Source organism: Miscanthus floridulus, chromosome 7 (genome assembly GCF_019320115.1).
Source record: "Miscanthus floridulus cultivar M001 chromosome 7, ASM1932011v1, whole genome shotgun sequence".
NCBI lineage: Eukaryota > Viridiplantae > Streptophyta > Magnoliopsida > Poales > Poaceae > Miscanthus > Miscanthus floridulus.
In genome coordinates this window covers 98,596,926-98,610,895 of record NC_089586.1, presented here as the reverse complement: position 1 = coordinate 98,610,895, position 13,970 = coordinate 98,596,926, and the positions used below count along the sequence as shown (strand labels likewise).

Sequence of the window (13,970 nt, the reverse complement as noted above, 5' to 3'; positions counted from 1 at the left end):
GAGAGGGCGGTAATCCACAAACATCCACAAAGTACCGTCCTTCTTCACAAAAATAGCTGGGCAACCCCATGGTGAAGAGCTAGGACGAATAAAGCCCTTCTCTAATAATTCCTCTAACTGCTTCTTTATTTATATTAGTTCTTTAGAAGCCATGTGGTAGGGACGTCGTGAAATAGTAAACTCCATAGTCCCTATCCCTATCTGGTGGCAACCTAGGTAGATCTTCAGGAAAGACATCCGGAAAACTCATAGACCACAGGAATAGAAGCAAGATCAAGAGAAGCTTCAACATGAGCAACAACTGGTAAGGCTAGATCTAAGGGCATAAGGAGAGACATCTTATCCTTGTAAGAAGGAAGCCATAACTCAACAACTCTCTGCTTAAGGTTTAAGACTACCCCATAAACTTGCAACCTAGTTCATGCCTAGAATTGCATCTATGCCTTGCCTAGGCAGCACCATGAACTAGGAAGGCGGTAAGTGTGAGTGGCTAGCACTAATCTGACTGTATCCAGTCTGAGTATTAACGCACAACTACGTACCTCAGAGTACTGATTCTATAGGCAATAGGAATAGCCATAAGGGATATATTATGCCTCTAGTGCAAACCCCATGCTCATGAATGAATGTAATGCACCAGAATGAAACAACACATATGATGGGTGAAAATCAATGGTAAACATACCAGCCATCATAGGTTCATTCTACAAAATCTCCTCAGCCTTAGTGAAGTTGACTTATCTAGAGTGGCTTATGGACACCTTCTTCATGATAATCATCCTCTTGATCAGACAAAATTGGCTAAAGGCTAGGAAGTCTACGTAGGCTAGTTCTATGGACACTCCCGAGCATAGCGGCCCTCCTTGCCACACTTGAAACAAGCACCAGACTTGTTCCCCTAACCCTAACGAGATGGAGGCTGCTATTGCACCTACTGAGTAGGTGCACGATACTAGGTGGGAGGTGCCTAGTAAGCCTACTGAGACTGATGGGGCGACTGTCCACCCAGAGAGTGATAGGACATCCTCCTGACAACCCACACCTTCTGAGCCTATGGGTGACTAGAAGATCCAATGATCACCCGCTTGTGCTTCCACTTCGCTTGAGAATCACGCAGAAGTCCCTCCATAGCAATGGCTGCATTCATCAAAGCACCAAAAGTCTGATATCCCCTAGTGTACCACTCCTTTTGCAAGATGCAAGAGAGGCCATGGTAGAAATGGTCCCTCTTCTTCTCATTAGTGTCTACATGGGTCCTAGCATACTGTGCAAGATGGTTGAACTTGTTCACATAATCCATCACAGTCATACTCCCTTGCTTTAGATCCAGGAACTAAGTCAACTTCCTGTTTAGCAAACTAGTGGGAATATAGTACTCACGGAAAGTAGTGGTAAACTCCTGCCAAGTCACACGGTGGTCCATAGGCTGCATGGCATTGAAAGTGTCCCACCACGCACTGGTAGACCCTAGAAGCTGCTATGCGGCAAAGCGCACCTTGTGCTCTTCGGTCATAGTGAGTAGCTAAAACTTCTGCTCTAGAATACGAAGCCAATGCTCCGTATCCAGAGGCTCAGTAGTTGGTGTGAACATGGGAGGGTGTGTCTTTAGGAAGTCCTGGTAGGAATAGGACCCCGTGGGAGCACGGGCACCACCCCAGTTCCCACCATTGCCACCTGAGCCTCCACGGGCGAAGCCACCAATAGCCTAGGCAAGCATCTCCAAGGCACGAGCTGATTCACGTCGAGCAGCCAACATCTCCGCCATCATCTCTGGATGGGTCATCGGAGGTTGTGGTGGTGGTGGAGGAGGAGCCAGAAGTGGGGCCTCGTGGTTGTCTCCATTGGTGTTGCCATTGTCCTTACCGTGACCGTTATCACCTTGGTCTACCCTAGCGCTGGTACTCCCCCAACTAGACCTCAAGTTCATCTATAAACAGATATGAACCAATCATTAGGGACAACCCTCTAGATTAGGAATAAGAGACTTAGAGAAATGATAAGGCTTTTATTAAAGCATTCTTTTAGGTTATCCTATCAATTTTCTAATCTAAATTATATGTGTGGGGGAGTTTAGTTTAAGAAAGATTCTCTTTTCATGATGCATGCATCGGCCTACCCGTTCACTCAAGCTAGAATATAGCGACATTCGCAAAAATTTTCGGCACATTGCACACTCACTTTCCGCTTGCTAAACGATTCTTACGCAGCGTAAGTTAGTGTATCTATAGAAAATTGATTAGATAAAACCAGTGTTGCTATCCTAGATAGACCTATTGCTAGGGCTTATACTTATTTACATAATTTTATCGTATCATACTTTTCGTAAAACTTTTGTTGGTCAAATTTTAGGTTTTGAAAAGAGTTATGAAACTCGTAACTCATTATTGGCTCTGATATCACCTGTGGTAGAACTGTCTGAAATAACACACCTTCGAAGACGCTCGTCTTCCGCTAGACACTAAGCACCCTGAAAGTTGGCTACATCAGACAGTTCCATCGAGCACACCCCAAGGGAGAACTCGAACAATCCATATTTTTCATCTAGAATCCAATAATGAGAACGAGTTTACAATACTTAGTCCATTTAATACAACAAGAGTTCTCGGAAATACATTATTACCATACCAAGTTCAAAGTGCGGAATTTAAACAGCAGAATTTAAATAAACATCTAACGATAAGATACAAGGATCCATCTATGCCCATCAGAAGAATCCTCCACACAACAACCACTCCTCAAGTTGCACCTACAACAGGGGTAAATAAACCCTGAGTACACAATGTACTCGCAAGACTTACCTGACTAGTGGGAATAATTTCCTGACTCCAAAGGATATGATAAGCTTTATAGTTTGGTGGGTTTACTTTTTGCGAAAAGCATTACTAGTAGTGAATCCTTATGTATGTGTTTTATTAGCAGTCATGATTAGTTCATTAGCTAACCATTCTATGTAAGCACCTGTTCTACTTTTAAGCAAGAGTTGAGCAATTAGATCCATTCATCCCCTTTCATCTTCTAGTTTTTACTATAGTGCTAGACTATAGCCAAGTCATACCGTATCATACGGTGATTCATGAACCAATGTATTCCAGCTAGGTATCCTAAAATACACGCCCCGCTTGTACCCCAGGCACAAACAAGACAAACCCACCACTCTCCTGTCAAGAGGTCCAGGTCCCCATCCAAACTTGGACTCCAAGCCCCCACTTCTGAGTCCCGGACTCAGTGTGGTGCTTAGACCTCTACCATCTCCGCCTCCAATCAGTCAGTCCAAAAAGAGCCAGAACCCATAATAAGAGAGCAACGAGCCTTCCTGTTCCCATAAGAAAGTATGTACTCAGGATAATAAGTCTGTGACCTGACTACCATCCACAGCAACGGATGGTCCTTAACCAACACGGACAGGGAAAACAGTGTAACCAAGCTATACCCCATTAGCCACGGGACACAACCTATTACACCCACCAATACCCGTACCATATCCCTGCCCGGTCTCCATTTCCTTTCACCATTTTATCATGAGAGTAATAATAATAATCACCTATTGTGAGTAATGGCAGGTTACTCATGCTACCGATAGCCTAAGCATAGCAGCTACTCGACCTATGCTAGTAGGACTCATAGGTAGGTTTATCTATATATATAGTTTCAATATAAATCCTATAACGTAAATGCACATCACATATATGTATCCACTGATTATTCAAAATAAGGGTTATATACCGGGGCTTGTCTTAAGCACGTGGATTGTCAGCTATGTCAGTCATTGGTGTCTCCGAGGCTTCCTCCTATACGAGGACCTCCTCCTCATACTCCTTGATCACCTCCTCGTACTTCTGCTCTCTGGTGGTCACGAACTCCACCAACTCGTTCTCTACATGCATGCGATGATCATGCAACACTTAACATTTATACAATAGCAACTCTTAAAATAAGAATACGCATACTAAGCTACTAAGCTAGCTCTAATGACTAAGGCACTAAGCTAACTATCATCTTTACCAAGCAAAGTGTTGGGTTCAACTAACAAACACCTAACTTTACAAATAAAGAATATATCTTTATTTCTACTAATGATTTAATGTATATATAAAACAAAGAGCATTTAACTATCCTTATGTTTAGTCTATTCTAAAGCTACAAAAATTACAGTGAGCACATAATAATACCACGATGCTGCTATAAAATTTTTAGGGCTAAAGCTATCACTATGTTACCACAAAAATTTCTACAATAATTCTCCTAATAATATTAAACATATTCAAATGATTTAATAGCTCCTGGTATCAACATGTATATATATGAACTAAGTATACTAACTGATAGAGCACAATTTTAGGAACTTAACAAAATTTGTTTCATAATTTTTGGACACCTACATGATTTTATATGATTTAACAAAGATCAGCTCAAAAATTATATTAGAAAACTATTTCTAATTCCTTATGAAAAAGAAAAATGAATTCTCCCACGCGGCCCATGCGACGCAGCGCGTGCGCGAGCGCGCAGTGACCCACAGTGCGGCCCACGCAGAGACAGCCCGCGATGTGGAAACCCCACACGCGCTGATGATTTTGCAAAATAGACCTCACACTTCTCTCGAATCACAACGAAGTACTAACACTATTTCCCCCTCTCTCATAACCTCTCACTTAACCCCCTGGCCTTTCTCTAATTCACCCGTACGCACCCCCGACGACTCAGTGCACGGTGGCGCGGCGAGCGGCGGCACTGAGCGCCTACGCCGGCCACCTAGGACCTACGCGGGCCTACCTAATGGGTCGATCACCATCTCTAACCTGAGCGGCTATGCTAAAAGGTGGTGAGGGTGACACGACTGGCTGGGGAAGGCTGCAGCGGCGCGCGGCCATCTACAATGGTGGCGCCACTGTTCCGGTAGGCTGAGGTAGCTACAGGCCTAATTGATTAGCGTGTGAACGTCAGGAGGCTACCGTGGACTAGGTCGAGGTGACAGTTGGGGTGGAAGATGATGGAGGAAGGTTGGCCACGTGCGGCCGAGCCATGTGGCGGCACGGTCGCGTCAGCGACGAAGGGGAGGCGGTAGCGGTTCAACTAAGGCGCGCAAGGTGGAGAGGGAGTCAAGGCGATGCTAGTGGTGCAGGTGAATTGGCTCGGGAGGGACGATGGGAGAGATGCCCACACCCATGGTCGGAAGCGGCCTTATCGGCACGACGGCGGGGAACTCCAAAATTGAAGCTCGACGGGCACCATTCAAGGCGGGGTAGGGACAGGTAGCTAGACAGCTGTGCGATGGAGCTAACAATGCAATGAATCGACTTGAGATGATCTCTCCCTGACGAATTTAATGGCGTGGCTCGATGGTGGCAGCAGAGAGAGAGAGAACAGAGAGAGAGCGAGAGAGCGGTGGGGGAGGGGTAGCCAACGACTCGGCAAGGGCGTGCCTTGGTGGGACGCTACTGTCGTGATAGGCGTAGCCCGTGGCTAGGCACTAGCCGATAGACACGCATGCTCGCGATCGGCGTGGCCCACGCGCCGCAGTGCCATCAATGGCAAGGTGACGGCGATACGGCCGTGGGCGCGCAGCGTCAAGGTGGGCCAGCGTCATAGCGCAGCGACAGGCGCACAACGTGGTGATGCGATGGTGGCGGCAGCGGCGTCATCGCGGCACGAGCGCGGAGGCAGCAGCAGCACAAGCGGTAGCCGTGGTGGCAGGGGCGGTCGGGCGTAGAGCGGACCGGTGGCCTAGCGGTGCGGCTAGAGCGAGCAAGCCGTGGCAAGGCCACGGCGAGCCGGTGTGCGGCCACACACGCACGCACAGCACAACCGCGCGGCCACGCGTGGAGACCACGTGCACGACGCCAGATAGCACAAAGTTGTGACGTACATGAATTTTAAAGCACTGATCACGACCAAACCGTTGCTCCTAAACCTAAACCGGCTTCACTGCACTCAAGATGGCATATGGAACTACTAAATCGAATCATAGCACTACACCACTCCTCAACCCAATCTCTCCAAATAAATTGCTAAACATTGCAGTGTCTAGCTATCCACATGCTTAGAAATTTTCTAAGTGTTTGAGCTAATCTTAATTTCAGATTGTATTTCTAAGCTACTGAAAATATTATTTAGCAATATTCTTTTTCAATACAAGTATTTCATTGTCATCTACAAAGTTCACATTTCAAACTTCATTTAAGTGTCACATACATGTTTTATAGCATTTTTGCTTAATAAAAATTGGTTTTAAACCCTACTTGATATACCTGAACTATTGAATCAACTTTCGTTTAATATTTTATTGGTCATTTTAAGTTATAAGAAATTGATCTACACACTTTATCACATGCATTAACACATAAACATGATGCTCATGATATATTTTAGTAAATGATTTAGGGTGTAACACCGAGAGTGTTATAGTAAGTAAGACACATATACATATTTCCTAGTATAGTAAATGCTTCATGTGAATTACACCCAAAGGGTGATGTCGATGCGTGTGGTGATCATTGGCGCCGACCACGATAGCATTATCGTGGTTGTGACGCTCAGTGATGATCATCCCTGTAGAAGAGAAATTGGCACGAGAAGCCTCATCGTCACGGGCAGATACATAGGAGAAGTTCAAAGCCGACAACTTATCGTCCTCTACTTGTCCCATACTAGCTCGATTGGCCTTATCAAGATTGTACAAGGAGCAAAAGGAAAAATACGAAGGAAACGAGACGAAGCGATCAACGCCGTGGTCCTCTTGCTCGTGTTCACCGTGCCCGCTTGTGTCCCGCTCCTCCCTTGACAGCACCTACGTCCACTGGATGACATGGTAGGAGAAGAGAGAGGTAGTACTTGGTAGGGAGATGCACCGGGAAAGTGTGATGCGTACAATAGGCAAAATCCTAGGGTTCGCCAAGGTCATCTTCTTATAGCGATGGTGGGGGCGGCGTGGGCATGCGACAGCGGCCGTCGTCGTTGTTGGATGGCAAGCTAGCTAGGGCGCATGGCTGCAATCTGGTTGTCCTCAAAATGCCTCCACCCGATCATAGGGTGTCATGGAGCCTCGAGTCGTGAGAGCACGAATCGGACTTGTCTTTCTAAGCTAGTGGCCACCCCCTCGCTTTCAGTTGCCCTCTAGAACATTTCTGGGCTCCCTTGTGAACATAGATGAATTTCAATGGCACTTTCCTTCCATTCCGAGGAGTCTTGATCTCCCGAATATATCTTCGTGTTTCTCTTCTGAAGACTAGAGTATCACACTCTTGATCTCTTATTCGGAGCCCCTCCGAAGACGTCAGCGCAATGACGCCGACTCACCATTTCGGAAGCCCTTCGAAATTAGTTTTTAGAGTTTTCTTGCAAAAATTAGCACTTTGGCTCTTGCCGCAAGCTGTTCGGTTGGCACACAAGCTATATAATACGGTCTATTATAACACGCCACTATATTTGTTAGTTTTTTTTTGAATCTCACTATATTTGTTAGTTACTCCTATACATACATATACAACATAAAAAGCCCGCGCCGACGATGGAGAGAAAAGAAAAGGTAGTGTCCTCACTCCTCAAAGCGGGTCCCTGAAAGTGAGAGATTTGCGTAGATGTTTCCATTTGATAATACAGTGCTAGCGAAGATGATTGCCACAATAAATGAGCTCCCATCAGTCCATGTCCATCAGTTGGAAAAGAAAGAAAAATAAAGACACAAAAAGATGATGTCTCATTTTCGAATTAAGAAAACACAGACTGTGCAGCCCAATAGCTAGCTGCAAGCGTGCTACTCTCAGTATTTTTCTATTCTATTCCTATATATAATAATAATTCTTTCTTTCCGTCCGTCGGTGCTGTACTCTCCAAAGCCAACCGCAACAAAGCTGTGTTCGGCTACTCATAAAGTCGCGTACGTTGATTTATACGACTGATTTGTTGGAAGAGAAAATACTATATCATAATTTATAAATCAGCTTATATAAGCCCATTTATAATGACAGCCGAACACTCCCAAACACGACAACATTTTACACGGTAGGTCCTTGACTTCTATATCTGCTTTTCAATTCTTCTATATCTATACCTACTAGTACACGACAATAATTTACAATCACAAGCAAGCCTTTCATGGAAACTTCTAACAAAGGTTCTGTTCGTTTCAGCTTATTCAAAATTACTTTTCAGCTATAAATTAATATTTTTTTCTCATAATATTTCAGCATAAGCCGAATTTCATCATTAGTGAACAGGATGAAAGTTTAAATTAAAAAAAACGCAAATCCTTCCACCAACGACGATCGATCACCAACCAGAACCAGGGCCGAGCCTAGTTGAGGCCGAAGTAGTCGCTCATGGAGAGCAGGTCGTAGAAGCCGGCCGTCTGCATCTGATCGATGCCGTCGTCGAAGTGCTCCTGGAACTCCCAGCAGCTGGCGCTGCTGTCACCGAACCCGTGCAGGGACACATCGACACCGGATGGCCCATCCACCTGCACGGACACCTGATGCTGATCGCGATCGCCCGTGCTGGCCACGCCCGCAGCGCCCAGACCAGGTGCTGCCACGGCCGGCGGCGGCAGGCCACCACCGCCCATGTAGTCCATGTCCATGTCCAGGTCCATGTCCAGCCAGTCCGCGAACATGACCTTGGGCGCCGCCACGGGCGCGGCGTGGGCCCTGCAGGCGGGCGGGTCCGTCAGGCAGCTCGAGTCGGCCGACGACGACTCGCGCGGCTCCGACGAGCCGGAGTCCGCCGGCCGGTCGGCTGCTCTCGCCTCCTGCGCCGTGCCGTCGTCCCCTGGCTTGACGCAGTGCGAGTCGTCTGAATCGGCGGACGCCGCCGGCGCAGGCGTGCTCGGACCCTCCTTGCCGTCCACCCTCTTCTTGAGGTACGAGTTCCAGTAGTTCTTGACCTCGTTGTCAGTCCTGCCAGGCAAGTGCCGTGCGATCCTAGACCACCTGCAAGCAGAAAATCGGCGTCAATCAACAAACCAAGCCGCTAGCTCCGTTGGACTTGTGGGGGGAAAAGGCGTCAGGCTGGCATCGCATGTCACGCACGCACAGGCACAGCCTTGCGGTTCACCCAAGCTCTCGTTCGTTTCTGTCGGTGGGGTTAGTGGAAACCCCAACCTTTTGCATTACGAGCGCTGAGGTTTCCTCCGGCCTTTTCCCCGTGCCGATGGCTAAAGAAAAGAAAAATGTGTCGCTCGGTCGAAAGTGACAAGCGTGTACGTAGTCTATTCACGTGGGCCACCGCCGGGCCTTTGATTTTTTTGGTGGGCATAATTGCGAAGGCCCCCAATAAAGAATCTCATCTTCTCGTGAGCCAACTAGCTTGCTACAAGTACGTGCCAGTTCGGATTTGTCAAAGCAGCCGTTCTCATTAAACTCGCAGGCCGACACGGATTGGTCCAAGTAGTCGACGGCATGTGTGCTTGTGCTACATATTGAAAGGACGATGTTGTTGCTAATCCAATCCCCTGTACAACGCCCTCCCAAAATGATACTCTACTACTGTATACGCAAAATAATAAAAATAATAATAATAAAGAGAGGGCGAAATGGGTTTGAGATAACTTGCAGCCAGACGCAACTCTACTGTATGGCATTTAGCGTTTCTACTAAGTTCTCATTATTTAGCCGGCCCAACTTGTCCCTGTTGCGCCACTAAAGCAGGCCCACACCTTTTTCCATCCAGTAATAAACAAATATACATATTGCGCCAAAGACAAAATCGTTCTAATCATCGCAACGTGCACTCGGAGCGGGGGGGAAAAAATCTCCTCCGAAATTCGAGTGTGCAGCGTCGTGGAGCGTGCACGTCAGCATCGACGACTCCACTACGGAAAAGGTCTCGGCGGCCATCGTCACCGGTTTCCCCCGCGTTTTTTTTTTTTTTGCGATCGGTTCTGCGTGTTCCAGAAGCGGCCCGCCAGCTCGGCGGTGCCAGCCTCCCGTGCCGAGCAGCGGAGCGGAGCAGGGACAGGGACAAATGCAAGGATAGGGATAGCAGCGGCTACGTAGCACGGTAGCAGCAGTGTGGAGAAAATTATGCCAGCAAAAGCGAGAGGGCAGGCAGGGCAACGTGGAGAACTGTGTGTCGTCTCAATCATTTGCGTGGGAAGGACTAGACCGACGGTGTCAAGCAGCAGTGCGCGGGATGGATGGTGTGGTGCTTACTTGTTGCCGAGCGTGGCGTGGAGGCTCATCAGCGTCTCCTCCTCCTCCGGGGAGAACATGCCGTGCTTCAGGCCCGGCCGGAGGTAGTTGATCCACCGCAGCCTGCAGCTCTTGCCGTTCCGCTGCAGCCCTGCATGCCGACGCCACAGACAGAATTCCTCAAATTTTGAGACCAATGCTTAATGCACATTTGTTTATGATCAATCAGATGAAATTAAACTACTGCGTGCGACGAAACGTAAGGCAGAGAGCTTTCTTTTTCATTTCCAGCAAAGAAGCGGCCAGTCAGCTCTCGAGAGTGAGCCGGCCAGAGGAACTCTTTTGTCATACCCTATTAAAAAAAACAGCAGGAGAACTCCTTAAAATGATGATCATTTTAACAGAAGGATTCCTTCAGATAACACGGCTCTGTTCTCGCCCCTCAGACCTCAGAGCAACTGGCAATTGGCACTGCTCGAGTTCTGAATTCCGGATGCAATGCACCCGAACCACCTCAATTCCGCTCCTCCCACACTCGACAGGAATGCAGACGCATGCAGCGGCGGCGAATTGTCGGTCTTACCGGCTTTGGCGGGGAGCGCGCTCCAGCAGCCGTGGCCGTGGAGGTGGATGTAATCGCGGAGCTTCTGGTCCTCCTCCGGCGACCACAGGCCCTTCCTGTAGTTGGGCTTGGGCTTGTCGCACGCCTTGCACCCCATTGCCGGAGAATGCCGCCGCCAAGCTCCGACTCCGAGCAGGGGGAGGCAGCGGATGAGCAGAGCAGAGAGGGCCCGGGTCAGAGGGAGATCAGCTACACGCCTTCAGAATGGAGCGCTCTGGGGTCTCAACAGGACGCGCAGTTGGTAGGACTTTTTATAGGCAAAACGGTGCCGGAAGCCCTCCGCTCTCTCTTTGGCTGCGAGATAAACAAGAGGCGCTGTCATCACAGCAAAAAATTTCCTCGCGCTACTTACTTATTTTGTTGCATTACGAAAAAATCGAGACTTTTTAGGACATTTTTAATGACTTAATTAGCGTTCTGAAATTCTGCATCTGGGGTTCAGTATTCACAGCGAGGCAGTGAGCCTTCAGCGTTCGGTGCAAGGCCTTGTTGGAATTGGTCACGAGGCCCGGCGGTGAGTGGCACGCGAGGCGAGCAGAGCTAGCAGGGTCAACTGCTCAAGTGACCCGCGATTTAACCCATCCAAAGCTGTGACCTGATGGCCTTGGCCTGAAGTGCAGAACAAGAAAGCACTGCTGGAAACTATGGACGTGGCCAAGCAACTCGAGCCGCGCCCGGCTGGGGGAGCCTGTGAGGCTGTGACGATGACGGCGACGACCCTAGAGGCTGTCACTTTCCTCGGCAATTTTTTTCTCCCATCCATACTGAACGTGGGTCGCTTTCTACATTACTGGCAGCTACTAATGGCTGTATATCAAACGGTAAGATCAGCATCGGCCGCAGATCATCAGTCAGACACCTGTAAGGCTGTAGCTAGCCTCGAACCCTAGATTGTTCTTGACGCCTTTTGCATTTCGCCCCCGCAATTGCTCCCAAAGTGTGCAGCGGGGTCCTATGTAAGAAAAGAAGAATTGTCTTTGCTTGCCCGTCCCTTTTCTTTACGGCAGAAAGGGACTTGCTTCAAATAGAAGCCAAGAATGTGTAGTAGCAGCCTAGCAGGAGCTGGAACACAGCTTATTAGCCAGGCCAGGAGCCAGGACTCACTCACGCACACAGCCGTGACACGGAGTGAGTCCTTTGCCCTGCATTCAACGCGGGCGAGCACCAAGTCCAAAAGAAGGCGCAAATTCCAGCCCCGCCTGGGGTTACGCCCTCTAGTTTTTCAACGCTTTTGCAGTTGCTTGACAGGTAATCTCGCCGGCCCGTGGCTGAAAATTAAACTCGGCTTCAAATTGGACCGTTGGGCTCGGGACGTCGCGCGCCCTCTCCTTCCGGCTTCCGCTAGCTGGCCAACTCCTGCCGGCGTCGGTGTACCACGCTGGTGCTCTCCACCCCATTAAGCGGCGGCGCCCAAGTCCTCGGCGCCCGGTCCGTGTTTAGGTGGGCGCAAGCGGAACCACCGACGCCAGCACGGGCTGGCGGAGCCGTACGCCGACCGGTACGTGTTCGCACGCACCTGCCGCGCCCACCACGAACCCAAAGCCAAAGCGGGGGCGAAGCGTCCACGAGATCACGGGGGTTTCCAGCGTTTTCCCCCGTCCGCACGCACGCGGATGCCGGGCCGGGTGCTCGATCGATATCTCCTCTTTCTCCTGCCCGTGCGTGTGCCGCGCGGCGCGGGCGCGTCCGTCCGTCACCGACGCGCGGGCGGGCGGCTGGTCAATGCACGCATGGGAACGTAGTGGGGAGACCGATCGATGGGCCCTAGGCCGGCCAGGGTCCGGGTCCAGGGGGGTCGCACACCAACTCGGCGCGGCGGCGTCCGTTCCCAGCCGGTGGTGCTGTCACCATACTCGCTGGCGGTCCGTGTCGCGGTCCGCATGCGTGTGTGATGTTTCGATTTGTCTGGGCTCGGGCTCCGGAGCAGCCAGGGCTGTCAGGAGTTTTTTTTTAACTGGCTGTCAGGAGTTAGGAAAAGGGCTTATCTGGCCGTCTGGGTCCAAAAACAAACGTGGATGCGGTGTACATGGGGCCTGTTTGCTCGGCTTATAATATTTTTCTCTCACAACAAAACAGCTGCAAGCCGATTTTAATGTCAGCCGAACAGGCCCGTGGCCGTCGCCCATCCGTGGCCGCATGGCATGGGGCTGCCCAGCTGGTCAAATAGAAAAGTGCGGCAATCGAAGGTCATGCAATGGGCCAGTTCGGCTGATATTAAAGTCGGCTGAAACTATTTTGTTGTGAGAAGAAAATACTGTAGATTCTAAGTTAATAAGCTAGCTGATAAGTTCTAGCGAACAGGCTCATACACCGTGTACATTGATAAATCCCTTTTGACACGATCGACAACTTGCAATAGGAGGTCAATAACTTTCATTATTTCTTCTGGTACGTGATGAATCAGGGGTTATCAACAGTAAGCTGATGAGATTCAAACTCTAGGGGTTACACGTGACAAGCTAAGCCCTGGTCTCTTCCAAGTGTCCCAATTGCATATGCCATCCAAGTGTATAAAAGAAGATCAGCGGAGATATGTTTATGCTCTACTTTTTATTTTCCCGTCGGGCTATTAATAAAGGGCAGTTGTAAAGACGTGCGCGGTGCATCCGCCATGGCTATGGTGCGCGCCGTGATGTAACAATATGCATGCATGGGCGTGGCCATGAACGTTTGAGATGACTGACCTCCACGGCCATGCATATAAATGATATGATGCTCTGTGACCGTGAGATCGTAATAAACTCTGTAATAATACCGCGTCGTGCTCGGCGACATCCTGCATGGGGAAAAAATGGAGAGGTCGTGCCATGGTGATGATGTATAGGCTGCACTCTCAGGCTCTCAGCGCGCAGCAGGCAGCGTGGTCCCCGCCCATGCATTGAATTTTTCTACTTGATGGAACGCGCAACAACGCCCTGCCTCGTTTTCTAGTGCGTAACGCTTTCCGAGGAAGATTCCCGCCGTGCTCCATCCAATGTTACGAGTAGTAGCAGTACGTAGCACGTCGTATCGGCAACACGCGGACATTTCCAGAATGTGCTGATGACATGGTTGAAAGTGTACTCACTGCTTCTATCAGTCTGACAGCAATTGTCCCAAGCGTATGTCTACCAGACTCTTTCGTCCTTTGATAGTGCTAAAGGCAAAAAGTTCAATATATATTTTTGGTCTTCTTTAACAACAAAACTCAAAAGATAACCCTTTCTGTAAATGGATCTTCAGGA

At 49.1% G+C, this 13,970-nt stretch overlaps 1 protein-coding gene across 1 annotated transcript; it reads right to left on the bottom strand.

The window, feature by feature from the left end:
* Positions 1 to 7,958: 7,958 nt before the first annotated feature.
* On the bottom strand, positions 7,959 to 10,982 carry LOC136463927 (transcription factor LAF1-like). The gene is made up of 3 exons (XM_066462898.1): positions 10,708 to 10,982; positions 10,146 to 10,275; positions 7,959 to 8,924 (listed from the first exon to the last, which is right to left on the bottom strand). The coding sequence occupies exons 1-3, from the start codon at positions 10,841 to 10,843 to the stop codon at positions 8,294 to 8,296; spliced, it is 897 nt and encodes a 298-aa protein (XP_066318995.1). The 5' UTR covers positions 10,844 to 10,982; the 3' UTR covers positions 7,959 to 8,293.
* Between the last annotated feature and the right edge of the window lie 2,988 nt (positions 10,983 to 13,970).